At 39.4% G+C, this 17,745-nt stretch overlaps 2 protein-coding genes across 6 annotated transcripts in view; one reads left to right on the forward strand and one right to left on the reverse strand.

Moving 5' to 3' along the window:
• DCP2 (decapping mRNA 2) overlaps positions 1 to 17,745 on the forward strand; it is a 407,293-nt gene that overhangs the window by 89,393 nt on the left and 300,155 nt on the right. The gene's annotated exons all lie outside the window — the stretch shown is intronic.
• MCC (MCC regulator of WNT signaling pathway) overlaps positions 1 to 17,745 on the reverse strand; it is a 289,950-nt gene that overhangs the window by 24,767 nt on the left and 247,438 nt on the right. For all 5 annotated transcript variants that reach the window (XM_069087177.1, XM_069087206.1, XM_069087190.1 and 2 more), the window contains exon 13: positions 7,226 to 7,460. In XM_069087177.1, the coding sequence (XP_068943278.1) occupies positions 7,226 to 7,460 (235 nt within the window). The remainder of the gene's footprint in view (positions 1 to 7,225; positions 7,461 to 17,745) is intronic.

Below are 17,745 nucleotides of genomic sequence, written 5' to 3' on the forward strand. Positions count from 1 at the left end.
ATTCTGCTTTACTTGGTGATTTCATCAGCTCTCATGGATTCAATTATCTCTATATTGATAATTCTCAAATCTGCTTTTCCAGACTTAACCTCTCTGCAAATCTCCAGTCTTGAATCTACAGTGTCCTTTTGGACATTTCTGATAAGGCGTCTTCTAGATGTCTGAAATATAACATGTCAAAAACTGAACTCAATGGCTTTCCCTCCAAGTCCATCTCCCCCCCTCCCACTTTCTTATTGCTGAGGTCTACCACCATCCTCTCACCCCAGCTCACAACATAGGCGTCACCTGCATTCTTCTTCATATTGCCAAGGCTTTTGAGGTTCACATTTGCAATACCTCTTGATAATGCTCTCTTCTTTCTTGATACTAGCATCACCCTAGTACAGGCTCCCATCTCCTCATGCCTGAATGACTATAATAACTTGACTGTTGGTCGGTCTTTCACAGGTCTCCTCCTCCTCCAATTCATCCTCCATTAAGTCCCAAACTGGTTTTCCGATAGCACTCAATAAGCCCTAGTGGCTCCCTGCTACCTCCAAGATCAAATGGCAAATCCTCTATTTGGAATTCAGAGCCCTTCATGACCCACCCCCACTACAACCATCTTCTTACACCTTACAGCCCAACATCCCAAGGACTCTTTGGTCCACTGACATGGCTCTCCTGGACGTTCCTCAAACAAGATATTCTGTCTCTTTGGCTGCAGTAATTTTCTCTGACTGCCTCCCATGTCTGGAATGTGTGAAATTGAAAATTGATACCCTATCTTATTTTGTATTATTTACTAATTATTGATTTCTAATCACTAAAATCAATACTTGTGGATCAGATTTGGACTTGATTGTATAGGTCCCAGTGGTATGATGAGTAAGAGTTTAATTTCCCTAGTCCTATAGGTTAAAGTCTAACCACAAAGATCTAAAATTTGGGAGATTTTTGCTGACTGTGGAAGGGAGGAGAGGGGAAGAAGGAAGATGAGTCAATCGGTCATAGGATATTTGCTTACCATGAGACTTCACTAAGGATGCTAGGCAACTCTATGTTTTCCCTGTTGCCATGGGTTCTGGAAATCCCCCTCTCAGTCAAATCAAATGTAAGCCCACCCTCTTTCTCTCTGTCAGAACAATCACAGCCTTAGTTTAGCTTGTATCACTGGACTATTACGTAACCAACTGTATATAAGAGCTGCTTTAACTGTAAGATGCATCCTTGACCACTGGGGAGTCTTGGATTTTCTTTTTAATTGGCAATTGCTAGCCTTGCTAATAAATTGATCATGCTTAGAACTAAGTGCCTCAATTTCTCTTTATCATCACAATTGGTAAGTTAGTCAGAAGCTGAGTTATGGGACCTCCACCCCAGAATGCCCTTTTCAAGAGAATTCCCCTCTTCTCTGAGGATGCCCTGGACTTCCCCCTCAGCTTTGAGCAAAATTTCCTCTGAGCCAAGGTAAGCTCACAAACCAGGAAAGTCACTAGGGCACCCAGACAGTTATCATACAAATAAAATTGAAAGTGATAAAAGGGTCTTGAAACTGATAGTGCACACTAAATTTTTGGCAAAAATTTCATAAAGAAAAAAGGTAAGGACTGAAGAAAATTTTGCAATACCAGCAATTTCCTCTTCATAGTGGCAGCTGACCAAAGTAAAACATCTCTTCAACTGTAACTTCCCCTTTTCTTTTAAGTGGTATGGGCCAAAGGAAAATAGCTTTTCAGCTGATAAAACAAGGCATTAGTTAAATTCATTATGTTTAATTGGCTTTTCTAAATTGGCTCAGTCATTAAGGAGGAAGGTCTGCAAAGAGTCTTTGTATTCTGGGTCTTGACTGGGATAATTCTGGGATGTCCCACTAGTCACTGCCCTCTTCCTTGAGGGTGACTTGGGGCAACTTCCTAATAATTACCCTCCCTGAGTCACTTGTGATGGCTCCAGCTGGTTTCCCATGTAATATCCCTTTGCAGGTGATGATAGGGTCAGGTCCCAGGGACCTCACCTTGAGAAAACTGCTTAAACCTTGATTTTAAAACAGGCTTTTCCCTATTCCCCCCACCCAGTTCATGTGGGAATGGAGAAAGCATGTATTGTTCTGTTAAACTGAGTAACCTTCAGTCTAAGACTACTAGAGATTCAGATGATAAACTATTCTTACCTAAATGTGGCACTTTTTTGGATATTATTGTGCATTAAAGAAAATAAGACAAATAAACTATGCGGTCTTGGGCCGCCCTGTGTGATGGCACATACCTACTTCTGACTATACTGTTATGATGCCAGTCTTCTCTTTGGCTCTTCTGCCTTAAAAACCTCCTGTCACTCAGCCCAGAAATACAGGCTTAAGACTCTCTCGTTCCCCTAGAAATTGTCCAATATTAAGGAAGAGATAAAGAAAAGAGGGACCTAGGCAGAAACTTCAGGCAATCTTGGTCACTGCCCAAATATGTCTGGCTCTTATTTTAGCCTAGCCATGAAACCTTAGGGAATGGGTATACTTTTATTGCCAAAAAGGGGTCATTTTACTAGAGACTGCAGAAATAAAAAGGACTTACAGAATAAAAATAAAAAATGGGATACTGGGAGATCTGAACAGAAATTTACAGCATGAAAGTCTGGGGAATTCAAGGGAAATGCCATATACTCCTGCAGTCTGAGGACTGCTATAGGTGGAAGTCTGTCTCTGGGAAAGTTGAAGGAATGACCTTGTGAAGGTAAAGGTTAAGACCTTTTCAACTTAGTTTCCTCATTTTGATGAACAAAACATTTTCCCAAACAAGACATTTTCCCACCTAGGTATATCTATCTGAGCCTGGCTGTAATACCCTCTGGCTCATGTTGTTCCAAGACCAAGCCATTCCATCTCTTGGTTCTAGGCTCCAGAGAAATCTAGCTGTTCCCATTGTCTAGAACGCTCTCCCTCCTCCATTCCACCTAGTGATTTTGCTGGCTTCTTCTAAGTTCCAGGTAAAATTCCATCTTGCTCAGGAAACCTTTTCTAACTCTGTTACTTTCAGTGACTTCTCTCTGTTAATTATTTCCTATTTATCCTGTAAATAGAATAGCTTTGTATACATAAAGCTTCGCGTATGTTTGTTAGCATGTCGTCCCCCCAATTAGATTTTAAGTTTCTTGGGGGCACGGCCTGCCTTTTACTTCTTTTTGGATCTCCACCATAGCAGGCACATAATAAATGTTTATTGTCTGAACTTGGAGTAATCTTTAACTCCTCTCTCACACTCACTCAACATAACCAATTTTTGCTTAAATCTTAACATTTCTACTTTCATGATCAATCCTAAATGTCTCCTTCTCTCCATGCACACAGCTGGCACCTCTGGTACAAGCTCTCATCGCCTCACACTTGGACTATTGCAATAGCTTTCTGGTCTCCCTTCCTCAAGTCTCTTCCCACTCTAAGTCTATCGTCCAGTTAACTGACAAAATGATCTTTCTAAAAATGCAGGTCTGACTAGGTTACTCCCCTGCTCAGCAAACTCTGCTGAGGTCCCTATTACTTCCAGAATCAAATGTGAAATTCCTGTTTAGCTTTTAAAGCCTTTCACAACCTCGTCCCTTCCAGTCTTCTTATTCTTCATTCCCTGTCCTGTCCTCTATGATCCAGGCACTGTCCTATGTGCGTGCATATGAAATTCCATCTTCTGACTGTGCCTTTTCATTGACTATTCCCATACCTGAAATGCCTTCCTTTTTTAAACACCATCTCCTGGCTTCCTTCAAGATTCACTTTAAGTCCTAACTTTTGTAAGGGGCCTTCCCACTCTGTCTCCTACCTACCATCCTCATTGCTAGTCCCTTCCTTCTGGATAAACTGCCATCTACACTGAATACATCTATGACATTCCCGTGGTTTGCATGCTTTCTCTCCCCCTAGCCCAACACAATGGGAGCTCCTTAAAGGTAGAGACTGTGGTTTTGTCTACTCTTTGTATCCTCCGTGCTTCGCACACAGAAATGCTAAACCAAATTCTTATTGACCATCAGTGGGAAGAGTTCTTGCTGTTATTCCGTAACTCAAAAGGATGCCCTTTGTTCTCTAGTACATTCGCTCTATAGTGATTCTGAGGTGACGCAAAATGTTTCACAGAATTTTATGCCTCTAAGGTATGTCAGTAGTCATATAGCTCGGTTCACACTTGAAAAGGAATCCCTGCTACACAATATAAAGTTAAATACAAAAAACTGTATGTATGAAGTCATTTCTAGGGACAGGGCTGCAGCATGGGAAGATCACAGACATCTGTTACCAGGTGGTCCTTGCACTGAGCTCCGAAGGTTACTTGAGATTCTATTGGCCAGAGATGAGGAGGTAATGAATGCCAACCATGACACAACCTGGGGAGAGGCACTGTCTCAGTAGACAGTAGCTAGCATGTCATGTATGAGAAACATGACAGTCTTATACACTGGAAGACTCTAATCATTCATTCCTTTCTCCTACCCTTCCCCAACCTTGGTCTTCTCTTTTCCTGGTTAGGCATCCCCAGTTCCTTCACACAATCTGCATTTGGCGTGGACTCAAGGCCCTTCAGCATTCTGATTATTCTCTTCTACATATTCTCCAGCTGATGATAATTCTAATGACTAACACTTAGAGAGAACTTTAGGTTTGCAAAGTGTTTTAACTATCTTATTTCATTTGATCCTTACAATATACTATTATCATTCCCATTTAACAGGGAAGGAAACTGAGGCTGGGTCCTACTTTTTGCTTTTCAAAATAACAAGCTATGGGCTGGTTAGAAACACACAATAATTTCATTTATTGTATACCTAAAATTTTACAAAGCAATTTCCTCACGGCAACTTTGTGAAGTATATAGTATAAAAATTGTAAGTCTCATATTATAGATGAGGAAACTGAAGCCCAGAACAAATAACTGGCTCATCCAAAGGTAAAATAGATTAGATAAGTTAGAATCAGGATCTGAACCCAGGTTTTCTGAGTCCCACAACTATAGTCCTAGAACTAAATCGCACTGCCTGGCACCATGAATACGTAACCTAATTTTTTACATATGAATCTAGGCTTCATTGTGACACTGTACTTTGATTTTTATTTCAAAGAATCATAAAACTTTCTTAAGAAGCTTATCTAAATGTGCTTACAGAATCTGAGATATATAAAGGATGTCAGCATCAATCTAGGTGAACCCTCGCCCCAAGGAGAGCTCAGACAACCTGTGCCTGAAGGACTCTAAGGAGGTGCAATTCACTACCTGTCACAGCAACTAATTCTACTATTGGACAGCTCTACCTTTTACTACCATCGCCCTATTCTTGAAAGTCATGCCTCTTTTAATGGAGTCCAAGACTGTATTAGCTGTTTTGGCCGATTCACACTGAGCTTGTAGTTCACTAAAATGTCACTTTTCCCCCCAGATAAATGACTGATTTATCATGTCTCCCTGGTGTACTTGTGAAGTTGGTTGTTTTTGTACTTAAGTGTAAGGCTTTACATTTCTCCTTATTTAATGGTATCTTCCTAGATTAAACCCAATGCTCTGGACTTCACTTTTTGGCAAGATCTTTTTAGATTCTGACAGTCATCCAGCATGTTAGCTATCCCTCTTAGCTTTACATCACCTGCTAACTTAATAAGCATGCTACATACTCCTTTATACAACACATTCCTTACTGAACATTGAATTCTGAGGGGATTGTAATGATCAGAACAAGAAAATCAAGCATGTGACCTCATGTCTGCAGAGCCCAGAAAGTGGGACTAGCCTTGGGCTTCCTCAGAAATCGAAGGTTAAAATGGATTTACTTTCTTCCCAAATACTTCAAAACAGCACAGAAAAATAGTGCAAACTCTCAGTATTAATTAGCAAACAGTGATACGGGGATAATGCATTAAACTTCCCCATTCTATTGGGGGTAGAGTGGGAATAAGAATTTATTAAGCACCTTCCTATGTGACAGGCCCTGTGCTAAGCATTTTATAAATATTATTTCACTAGTTTTTCTAGGCATTTATTATGATCAAACAATCAATGTGAAGAGAAAGGGCATTTTTCGGAAGAGTCTGGGAAGTGAGAAGTGCCAGTGTTAGTCTTCTAAGCAACTCAGGTTTCTGTCCAAGCATGCCATATCCCTGTCAGAAGGGAGAATGCAAGGTAGTATGGTCCAGATGACTAGATGCTTGGTGTGATATTGGGCAGAGGATGGTCACTGACACATATCTGTTTTAGCAGATTGGAGCCATATGTCATAAAATCATCTTGGGGAATTATTCAACCATCATCAAGGGAGAAAACCAAGGAGTGAAGTTACCAAAAGCAGAGCAATTTCTTCTCACTCCTAGGTAGGGAGGCAGGATTTTCCCCGGTGGAGAAGAGTCCTGTGTTGATCCTGTCCACCGGATCTACTCCCTATATCCCGTTGGCCAATCTGTGAGGTGACAGAGACCCAGGACTAAAATTTGTCCTGGGGCTATTGACAGTCACCGTAATTTATCCAAGAACATAATATTCCAGATGTGGTCTGACAAGGGAAGACAGAGTACACTGGGTCTGTCATTTCCCTAGTCATGGACATCTTGCTTCTCAATGTCACCTAACATTAGCATTTTGGACTATCAGAATACTTTGGACTCACAGTCTCTTTAAAGAACCCAGACCTTTTTCAGACAAACTTCTGTATAACTAGATCTATCTTATACTTAGGAAGTTAATTTAGGTACTGAGATTATATCCTCTGGCTTCAAAGAGCTTACAATCTCTAAGACGGAGATGGAACACACACATAAATTAGCCTGATGTAATCCAGAATAAGAGTTACTTTGGGACTGGTGGATTGTGCTTAGGTTGTGGCTTAATTAATGGCTATTAAATCTATTGTTTGCTCAGATGTAAACTCCTTCCCCTGATTCCTCTTTCTCTGTACTATCATCCCTTTCTAGTTTAATCCTAGCCTGCTCTAGTGCCTTTCTATCCCCCAATAAATAAATTCCTTCTATATTCTCAATCTCTTCCTCTTAATAATAACTGAAACATGCCGCATACTTTCATAACCTGTTTAATTTTAGCCACTTGTTCTTTTTTCATAGGAAAGGGAGTCCGGAGACAACCACTCTAATTTCAAAAGCTAAGCTAACAGTTGATTTGTTACCATCGTCTATCAGTGCCACTTTTGGGGAAAATCTCTAAATTCTCCCATCCAGTGCCAGACTTACAAATACAAACAGAAGTCACTGAACATGTACCTTCATTGCCATCAGCTCCTGCATCAGCACAGCATTTTCTAGGTCTAGTCTCTGACTATCTCCTCGAGGCTTGACATCGTAACTAAGAGGATCAATATGGATGCTTTCCAATTCTAGCATGGTCAGCTTGACAGCTGCCCTGTCATTCTTGAGCTGTTGAATATAATCCTTTAGCCTCTGCTCATCTTCCTTGGTGAATTCCGTGTCACAGCTACTAGCGGTGGAGCTTGTTGTGCTGGAAAAAAAAAATCATACATGTCCCACATATGTTTCCATGATTCAGTGTTGGTCACAATGGGATAGGAATGAAATGTATAAGCTCTGCTAAATTTTCAGAAGTCCTGGTACTTCACCCTGGTTTAATGGACCACAAAGGAATATAAAGGAAACATGCAAGGAATATGCTACCTTATTATAAAAACTATACTTGTTAGGGGCGGCTAGGTGGCACAGTGAATAGAGCACCGGCCCTGGAGTCAGGAGGACCTGAGTTCAAATCCAGCCTCAGACACTTAACACTCACTAGCCACGTGACCTTGGGCAAGTCACTTAACCCCAATTGCCCTCCAAAAAAAAGCAAAAAAAAAATATACTTTTTTCTACACTCTAGGTGCTCAAAACCATAGGGTACAGAATCATTTGGAGATTTTCTATCTACTTAAGATCAAATGTTTCTCACCTGGAGGAGTTAGAAGGAATCTTCTAGATTCTAGAACCAGTGCAGATAGTGGGTGAATTTTCTCCAATAGTCAATGTGTTATGGTAGGACCCTTAGACCCATCTAATCTGATCTCTCTACCTAGAATATTTCTGGTGACTTCCAAACCAATCTGAGGAGTTAGTTAAATCATTTAGCATAAGCCAAGACTATCAAATATCCTAACCTATGCTTGACTGCCTATGTGCTAGGAGGTGCCAACAAATGGTGGATCATCACCCTATAATCTAGTGCTAGGATTTTTATTATTATATTATTATGATACATTATTTTATTACATTATTACAATCATGCAAATATAATTTTTAATAAACATGTATTCCCAACTTCCATCCCTTTATTCATTTTAATAATAATAACAATGAGAGTTGACATTTATAGGGCACTTTAAGGTTGGCAAAGTGCTTTACAAATATTAACTTATTTCATCCTCACGATGACCCGGGAAGGTAGATGCTGTCATTATGCTCATTCTGTAGAAGAGGAAACATGCTTAGTGAGGTTAAGTGACTTGCCCTCTCACACAGCTACAGTACTCTATTCAATGTGTCACATAGTTGGACTCTAATAATTTCAAATTTTATTGTATTTTTATAAATTATAACTTATTTAATACTCCTATGCTTCTGTCGTTGGTCAGTCTCCTATGATATCTTTGATGGAGGGGAGTGAAAAGAAGGGGAAAAGGACTATTTTGACAGGCAGGAAAACTCTCCTGAAGTAGCTGGTTTTTGTGTTAGGAAAAATGAGACTATCTTCAGGGTATGGTATAGAATTATATGGATGATTTCCAGGGCTGTTCTGGAGCCAGTTCATACCAGTGCAAGAGAATCACATTTTCAGTGTGAGCATTTATACCTTGGAAACTGGTAAACATTACAAATCAGAGCTTGATTTGTTGTTTTGTAGACTGTCTAGAGTCTAGTCTAGAGAAGTGCCACCCTTAGAATGAATCCAAACTTCACAGAACAATCCTCTTAATAAAAGGATTTGTTCTGTAAAACTTGGACTCAGTCAAAGGGCCACACCCAAGGACCAAGAAGGCCACATGTGGCCTCAAGGCACTAGGTTCCCCACCCTGGTCTAGAACAAGGGTTGGCAAACTACAGTTCAAGGACCAAATTCATACTGCTTTCTATTTTTGCATGGCCCATAAGCTAAGAATGGTTTTTACATTTTAAAATAATGTTTTACCGTAAATCATATCATTTAATCACATCATTGTAAGATCTAGCGTTATCTTAGTCATTTTTTTTTAAGTCATGACCAATTCTTTGTCAGTCCCATTTGAGGTTTTCTTGGCAGAGATATGGAGTGGTCTGCCATTTCCTTCTCCAGCTCATTTAACAGATGAGAAAACTGAAGCAAAAAAGGTTGTGACTTGCCTAGGGTCATATAGTTAGTAAGTGTCTCAGAATACATTTGAACTAAGGTCTTCCTGACTCCAGGCCTGGCACTCTATCCACTGTGCCAAGAGGGTATGTTAATTTATTTCCTCATTAATAAAATTTCAATATATCTCTCAATTAACTAAACTTAGAGCCCCTGTCAATGCAAATATTATTTGACGTATTACAGAAACCTTCTTTTCCAACAGTAGTTATTAACAGTTCTGCCTCTCTCTCTCTCTCTCTCTCTCTCTCTCTCTCTCTCTCTCTCTCTCTCTCTCTCTCTCTCTCTGTCTCTCATCACTTAATCTCCAGGATTAAGTAAATACTAAAGTTACTGGACATAAAATTTGCTAACGATGAACTAATTACTAAAACAAAAACATTATAAGGAAGAAAACAGCTCCTTAAAAAGAAAAGTGTATGATATGGAAAAGGAGCTCCAAAAATTAACCAAGGAAAATTATTTGCTAAAAACAGGAATCAACTAAATTGAAACAAATAACTCTATGAGGAACCAAGAATTAGTCAAACAAAAAAACAAGAATGAAAAATTAGAAAAAGAGGTAAAATACCTCAATGGAAAAATAACTGACCTGGAAAACAGATCCAGGAGAGATAATCTGAGAATCATAGGCCTACTAGAAAATCATGATGAAAAAATGAGCCTGGACAACATTCTCCAAGAGCTCGTTAAGGAAAACTTCCCTGAGATACTAGAAGTGCCGAGGGCAAAATAGAAATCGAGAGAATCCACCGGACACATGCTGAAAGAGATCCCACAGTGAAAAGTCCTCGAAATTTTGTGGCCAAACTCCAGAACTACCAGGTAAAAGAGAAAATACTTCAAGAGGCCAGAAAGAAACAATTCAAATATCAAGGGTCCACAGTGAGGATCGCACAGGATCTGGCAGCCTCTACACTGAAAGATTGGAGGCAGTGGAATTCAATTTTCCGCAAGGCAAAACAGCTCGGGTTACAATCAAGGATCACCTACCCAGTGAGACTGATCATATTCTTCCAAGCAAAGAGATGGTCATTCAATGATATAACAGATTTCCAGACCTTCCTGATAAAAAAGCCAGAGCTCAATGGAAAATTCAAACTCCAATTATGAGATGCAAGAGTGACATAGAAAGGTAAACAAGGAAAACACACACACACATGCACATCCTGTCATTTAATAAGAGCAAACTATTTATAGACAAGTAGAGGGTATGAGTATAAATTACACAAAATGAAGATTAAAAAGACTCTTATTTAGTGCTACAAAGGAACTGTAATGGAAGAAGAGGAATGAAATGGAAAATGGTAAATTATGCCAAATAAAGAACCATAAAAACAATAGAGTAGAGGAAAAGAAGGGAGGGATATGAGTATTATATGAGCTTTGTCCTCATTGGTTCTGGTACAAGGAGGGAATAACAACCAGTTAAGCATAGGACTCTATGGAGAAGAGATGCAAACGTATCATATTAGAGGGAAAGAGGGGAGGGAGAGGAGCTTTTCATGAGATCTGTTCCTGTCACTCTTGGTGCGAAGAAGAAATAACATACTACATTAAGTATAAAAATATCCTACAGGCAGTAGAAGGGGGAAAGGGCTAGGGGGGGGGGGGGGGGTTAGGAGGGAAGGAAGAAGTAAGGGGGAAGGGAAGAAAAAGGGAGGGGGGCTGATAAGGGAATACTGAGGAAGGCGGTAGTCAAAAGGAAAACTACGAAGGGGGGGAAGGAAGAAGTGGAGAAAACTATGAACATTAACAGGGGCAGGAATAGGATGGAGGGAAAGAAACAGATAACAATCATAACTGTAATGTGAATGGATGAACTCTCCCATAAAACAGAGATGGATAGCAGAATGGATTAGAAATCATAATCCTACAATATGCTGTTTACAAGAAACACATCTGAAACAGAGGGATACACACAGGGTAAAGGTAAAAGGCTGGAGTAAAATATATCATGCCTCAGCTAAAGTAAAAAAAGCAGGGGTAGCAATTCTTATCTCAGATAAAGCAAAAGCAAAAATTGACCTAATTAACAGAGATAAGGAAGGAAACTATATCCTGTTAAAAGGCACCATAGAGAATGAAGCAATATCATTACTTAACATATATGCACCAAGTGGTATAGCATCCAAATTCCTAGAGGAGAAGGTAAAGGAATTAGAGAAAGAAATATATAACAAAACTATACTAGTGGGAGACCTTAATCTCCCCTTCTCTGAACTTGATAAATCCAACCTCAAAATAAACAAGAAAGAAGTTAAGGAGGTGAACAGGATTTTAGAGAGGATAGGTATGATAGATCTCTGGAGAAAACTGAATGGGGATAAAAAGGAATATACTTTCTTCTCAGCAGTTCATGTCACATACTCAAAAACTGACCACGTTCTAGGGCATAAAAACCTCAAAATTCTATGCAGTAAGGCAGAAATATTAAATGCATCCTTCTCAGATCATGATGCAATAAAAATTATATGCAATAAAGGGCCATGGAAAGACCAACTAAAATCTAATTGGAAACTAAACAATTTAATCCTAAAGAATGAGTGGGTCAAACAAGAAATCATAGAAACAATCAGTAACTTCATTCAAGAGAATGACAATAATGAGACAACACACCAAAATTTGTGGGATGCAGCAAAGGCAGTTCTTAGGGCAAGTTTTATATCCCTGAGTGCATACATGAATAAACTAGGGAAAAGAGAGGTCAATGAATTGGGCATGCAATTGAAAAAGCTAGAAAAAAAACGAATTGAAAATCCCCAATTAAAAATAAATTAGAAATGATGAAAACCAAAGGAGAGATTAATAAAATTGAAATTAAGAAAACTATTGAATTAATAAATAAAAGCTGGTTTTATGAAAAAACCAATAAAATTGATAGACCCTTAGTCAATGATAAAAAAAACTAAATTATGAGTATCAAAAATGAAAAGGGTGAACCTACCACCAATGAAGAGGAAATTAAAATAATAATTAGGAATTATTTTGCCCAGTTGTATGCACATAAATTTGACAATCTTAGCGAAGTGGATGAACATCTACAAAAAATACAGGTTGCCCAAATAATTGAAGAGGAAATAAATTATTTAAATAACCCCATCTCAGAAAAAGAAATTGAACAAGTCATCAGTGAACTCCCTAGGAAAAAATCTCCAGGGCCATATGGATTTACTGGTGAATTCTATCAAACATTTAAAGAACAATTGATTTCGATACTCCACAAACTATCTGGGAAAATTAGTGAAGAAGGAGTCTTATTAAATTCTTTTTATGACACAAATATGATACTGATACCTAAATCAGGAAGAGATAAAACAGAGAAAGAAAATTATAGACCAATCTCCCTCATGAATATAAATGCAAAAATTTTAAATAAAATATTAGCAAAAATACTACAGCAACTTATCACAAGAATAATACACTTTGATCAGGTAGGATTTATTCCAGGAATGCAAGGATGGTTTAATATTAGGAAAACCATCAGTATAATTGATCATATCAACAATAAAACTAGCAGAAACAACATGATTATCTCAATAGATGTAGAAAAGGCTTTTGATAGAATACAACATCCATTCCTATTAAAAACACTAGAAAAGGGGCAGCCAGGTGACTCAGCGACTAAGAGCACTGGCCCCAGTGTCGGGATGACCTGGGGGATCAAATCGGGGATCAGATACTTAGCACCACACCCAGAAATAACTGGCCATGTAACCTTCAGCAAGTTACTTAACCCCAATTGCTTAAAAAAAAAACACTAGAAAGAATAGGAATAAATGGAGCCTTCCTTAAAATAATAGGTAGCATCTATTTAAAGCCATCAGCAAGTATTATATGTAATGGGGAGAAGCTAGAAGCATTTCCAATAAGATCAGGGGTAAAACAAGGATGTCCACTATCACCCCTCTTATTCAGTCTGGTACTAGAAATGTTAGCAGTAGCAACTAGAGAAGAAAAAGAAATCAAAGGAATCAAATTAGGCAAAGAAGAGACCAAGCTATCACTCTTTGCAGATGATATGATGATATACTTAGAAAATCCTAGAGAATCAAGTAAAAAACTACTCGAGACAATAAATTTGGCAAAGTTGCAGGATATAAAATAAACCCACATAAATCTTCCGTGTTCCCATATATTTCTAATGAAATTCAACAGCAAGAGATAGAAAGAAAAATCCCATTTAAATTTACTGTAGCCATTATAAAATATTTGGACATCTACCTGCCAAAACAAACCCAAGACCTACATGAACACAACTACAAAACACTTTTCACACAAATAAAGTCAGATCTAACTAATTGGAAAGACATCAATTGCTCATGGCTGGGTCAAGCTAATATAATAAAAATGACAATTTTACCTAAATTAAATTACATATTTGGTTCCATACCAATCAGTTTTCCAAAAAACTACTTTATAGAGCTAGAAAAAATAGTAACAAAATTCATTTGGAAGAACAAAGGGTCCAAAATATCAAGGGAATTAATGAAAAGAAATGCTAGTGATGGCAGACTAGCTATACCATATTTTAATCTGTACTATAAAGCAGTAGTCATCAAAACTACTTAGTACTGGCTGAGGAATAGAGTAGTGGATCAATGGAATAGATTGGGTACAGGAGACTCAGCAGTCAATGACTATAGTAATCTACTGTTTGATAAACCCAAAGACCCCAGTTTTGGGGATAAGAACTCACTATTTGACAAAATCTGCTGGGAAAACTGGAATATAGTATGGCAGGAACTGGGCATAGACCATTATCTAACACCATATACCAAAATCAAGTCTAAATGGGTACATGATCTAGGTATAAAGGTTGATACTCTAAGCAATCTGGGAAAGCAATGAATACCTGTCAGATTTGTGGAGAGGGGAAGACTTTTTGACCAAATAAGAATTAGAGGGCATTATAAAATGCAATATGGATAATTTTGATTACATGAAATTGAAAAGCTTCTGTATAAGCAAAGCCAATGTAACCAGGATTAGGAGGGAAGTGGAAAATTGGGAAAGAATTTTTACAATCTATGTCACTGATAAAGGACTAATTTCTAAAATATACAGAGAATTGAGTCAACATCTTAAGGGGCAAAAAGGATTTCAAGTTGCTGTGCATGACCCCTTTGCAATATGTGCCCTTAAAGCTCGAATACGCTTTTCCCTGGACTCTATAGGCACTGGTGGGAGATGCAGACTTTTGGGGAGAAGTCAATCTATCAATTAATAAACATTTATTAAGTGCTTACTATGTGCCAGCTATTCTGCTAAGAGCTAAAGATCAAAAAGGAAGCAAAAGACAGTTCCTGCCCTCAGGAGCCTTACAATCTAATGGGGGAGAAGACATGCAAACAAATACATACAAAGCGAGCTTAATGCAGTATAAATAGGAAATAATTAACAAAAGGAAAGTATCGGAATTAAGAGGGAATGTGGATGGAGACTTAGAAGGAGTCTGAGAAGAGGAGGGGGAGCATTTCTAGCACTGGGGAGACGGCAAGAATGCCGGAAAGAGAGAGAGATACAGTGTTTTTATTCATGGGACAGCCAGGAGGCCAGTGTCACTGGATCCAAAAGTACTTATCAGGGAGTAAAAGCATTAAAAAGACTGGAAAGAGAAATGGTTTGTGAAGGGCTTTGAATGCTAAAAAGAGAATTTTGGATTTGTTCCCGGAGGCAAATAGGAGCCACTGGAGTTTATTAAGGAGGGGAGAAGTAGGGTGGGGGTGTGTGATATGATCAGACTTTCAGTCTTTGGAAAATGATGTTTAGGGCCTGAATGGAAGATGGATTAGTATGGGGAGAGATTTGAGGCAGAAAGACCCGCCAGCAAGCTTTTACGATAATCGAGGCATGAGGTGATGAGGGCCTGCACTAAAGTGATGGCAGCGTCAAGCGAAATAAGGGGACATATTCAAGAGATGTTGCAAAAGTAAAAGAGAGCTTGACAATGGTTTGGATGAGGCAGGGGTTGGTGATGAGAGAGTGAGGAATTCAGGATAACTCATAAGTTGTGAGCCTAACAGACTGGGAGAATGGTGTCGCCCTCTACAGTAACAGGGAAAGTAGAAGGAGGGGAGGGTTAGTAGAAAAGAAGATGAGGTATATTTTGGACATAGTGAGTTTAAGATGTCTACTGGATGCCCAGTTTAAGATGTCTGAACTGGGGGCAGCCAGGTGGCTCAGCGGGTAAGAGCACCGGCCCCAGAGTCGGGATGACCTGGAGATCGAATTCCGGGCTCAGACACTCAGCACCATACCCAGAAACACCTGGCCATGTAACCTTGAGCAAGTTACTTAACTCTAATTGCTTAGGGCCAGGTGGCTCAGAGAGTAAGAGCACCGGCCCCAGTGTCAGGATGACCTGGGGATCGAATCCCGGGCTCAGATACTCAGCACCACACCCAGAAATAACTGGCTGTGTAACCTTGAGCAAGTCACTTAACCCCGACTGCTTAAAAAAAAAAAATGTCTGAACTGAGGAAGAAAGTTATATTTAAGAATCATCAACCTAGAGATCGTATTTAAATCCAAGGGGGCTGATAAGAATACAAAATGTCCCCACTCTCTATACTCACCAAATACTGAGAGAGAAGAGAAGAGAGGCTAGGACAGAACCCTGAAGGCCCCCTATGTTTAGAGGGCATGATTTGGAGGAGGATCCAGCAAAGAAGACAGAGAGTAGTAATAAGATAGGTAGGAGGAAAACCTGGAGAGAGTGGTAAGCCAAAAACCTAGAGGAAAGAGAGTATGAAGGAGGAGAGAGTTTTCAATAGTGTCAAAGGCTGCAGAGAGGTTAAGGAAAATAAGGACTGAAAGGTCACTGGATCATTAATAACTTGGAAGAGTGGTTTCAGTACAACAAGGTCACTGATCATCGATTCATTATGTGCTAGCCTAATTAATGAACTGATTCTTAATTTACCAGAAACTCTGTCTCTTGGGGTTTTCATTCATCACATAAGTGATGGAGGAAGGCAGAGAACTGGAAGTGACAATAGGGAGCCAGGAGTATTAAGAGCTCCTCTGCTCTGACCGGTGAAATGAGGAAAACGAATGAAGAAGAAACCAGTGCTGGAAAGAGTGGCAATGGAGGATCGTCATAGGGGGAAGTCAAGTTTATTTTTATTTTATTTTATTACATTTTGCCTTTTTTGGAGGGCAATTGGAGTTCAGTAACTTGTCCAAGGTTACACAGCTAGTGTGTGTGTGTGTGTGTGTGTGTGTGTGTGTGTGTGTGTGTGTGTGTGAAGTGTCTGAGGCCAGTACCAAACTCGGGTCCTCTTGACTCCGGGGCTGGTGCTTTACTCACTGCGCCACCTCGCCGCCCCCTGGAAGTCAAGTTGAAATAAGAGCTGGTAGGTGGAAGGAGTAAGAGAGTAGTTTTAAGATGAAGGTAAGTTTGTTGCCTATGGAAGAGGCATTCCAGAGGGCACAGTGGAAAGGCTGGGAAAAGTGAGGATAAAACTTGAAGGTAGGAAAGTTGAGGGAGGAAGAGAGTAAAAAGTTATAACTTTATTATATATTTAAAAGGAATAGACAATTGTACATATGAGATTTGTCGTTTCATGTACAATCATCTTTTTCCCCCTTCCTATTCTACCATGTTATAGAAATGCTTAAGTTCAGAATAGAATAAATAAAAAATTAAATAAAAGAAACCCTTAGAGATCAACAGACTCTGAGGAGATAAGTGCGAGTCAGGATAGACACCCATGTGACAGAAGCAATATCTATTAGGGTTCCCTCTATCTCCCTCTTCTACTCCTGACAATAAGGGTGAGGGCTGATTTCCTCTAAAAGTAACAGAGCCAGGACTTGATTGGCCCAGGGGTGGGCCAAGGCTCAAGATACGCCACCCTTAATAAAGGTTCCCGTTGGCCTGTGATCATGTGGCTTCCTGGTCATAAAAGGTCCCATTCACTTGGGGTGGTGCTCCAGACTAGCTAAATATCTGAAGACTATACACACACCCTGCTTGCCAAGCTGTATGAAGACAAAGGGTTGGGGAGAGGAGGGCACATCTGCCAAAGCTAAATGTCACTGTATCTTTGCTGCATATTAGTGCTATGTTAGGGCTAAGTGACCCTCCTTTTGTTATGTTTAATGACTTAATTTTTGTTTGTTTAATGATCTTCAACATCAAATCTGAAACATGGCATGGTATCAGGCTTGCCTCTGAAATACAGTAAAATAGTAATTAAGACAATTCTAAAAGAAAGAAGCTTCTTCTTGCCTTCTTTCCCTCTGACCTCACAAATTTCTTACAGATCTCCATAAATCAAACTTAAAAGCAATGCCCAAAAGAGTGACATAATGTCCAAAGAGTGACACAATGCCCAAAGAGTGACACAATGCCCAAAGAGTGACACAATGCCCAAAGGGTGACACAATGCCCAAAGGGTGACAC

This window comes from Petaurus breviceps, unplaced genomic scaffold (genome assembly GCF_028583685.1).
Source record: "Petaurus breviceps papuanus isolate PSGF00001 unplaced genomic scaffold, PetGlider_PUasm1.0 118, whole genome shotgun sequence".
NCBI classification, from domain to species: Eukaryota; Metazoa; Chordata; class Mammalia; order Diprotodontia; family Petauridae; genus Petaurus; species Petaurus breviceps.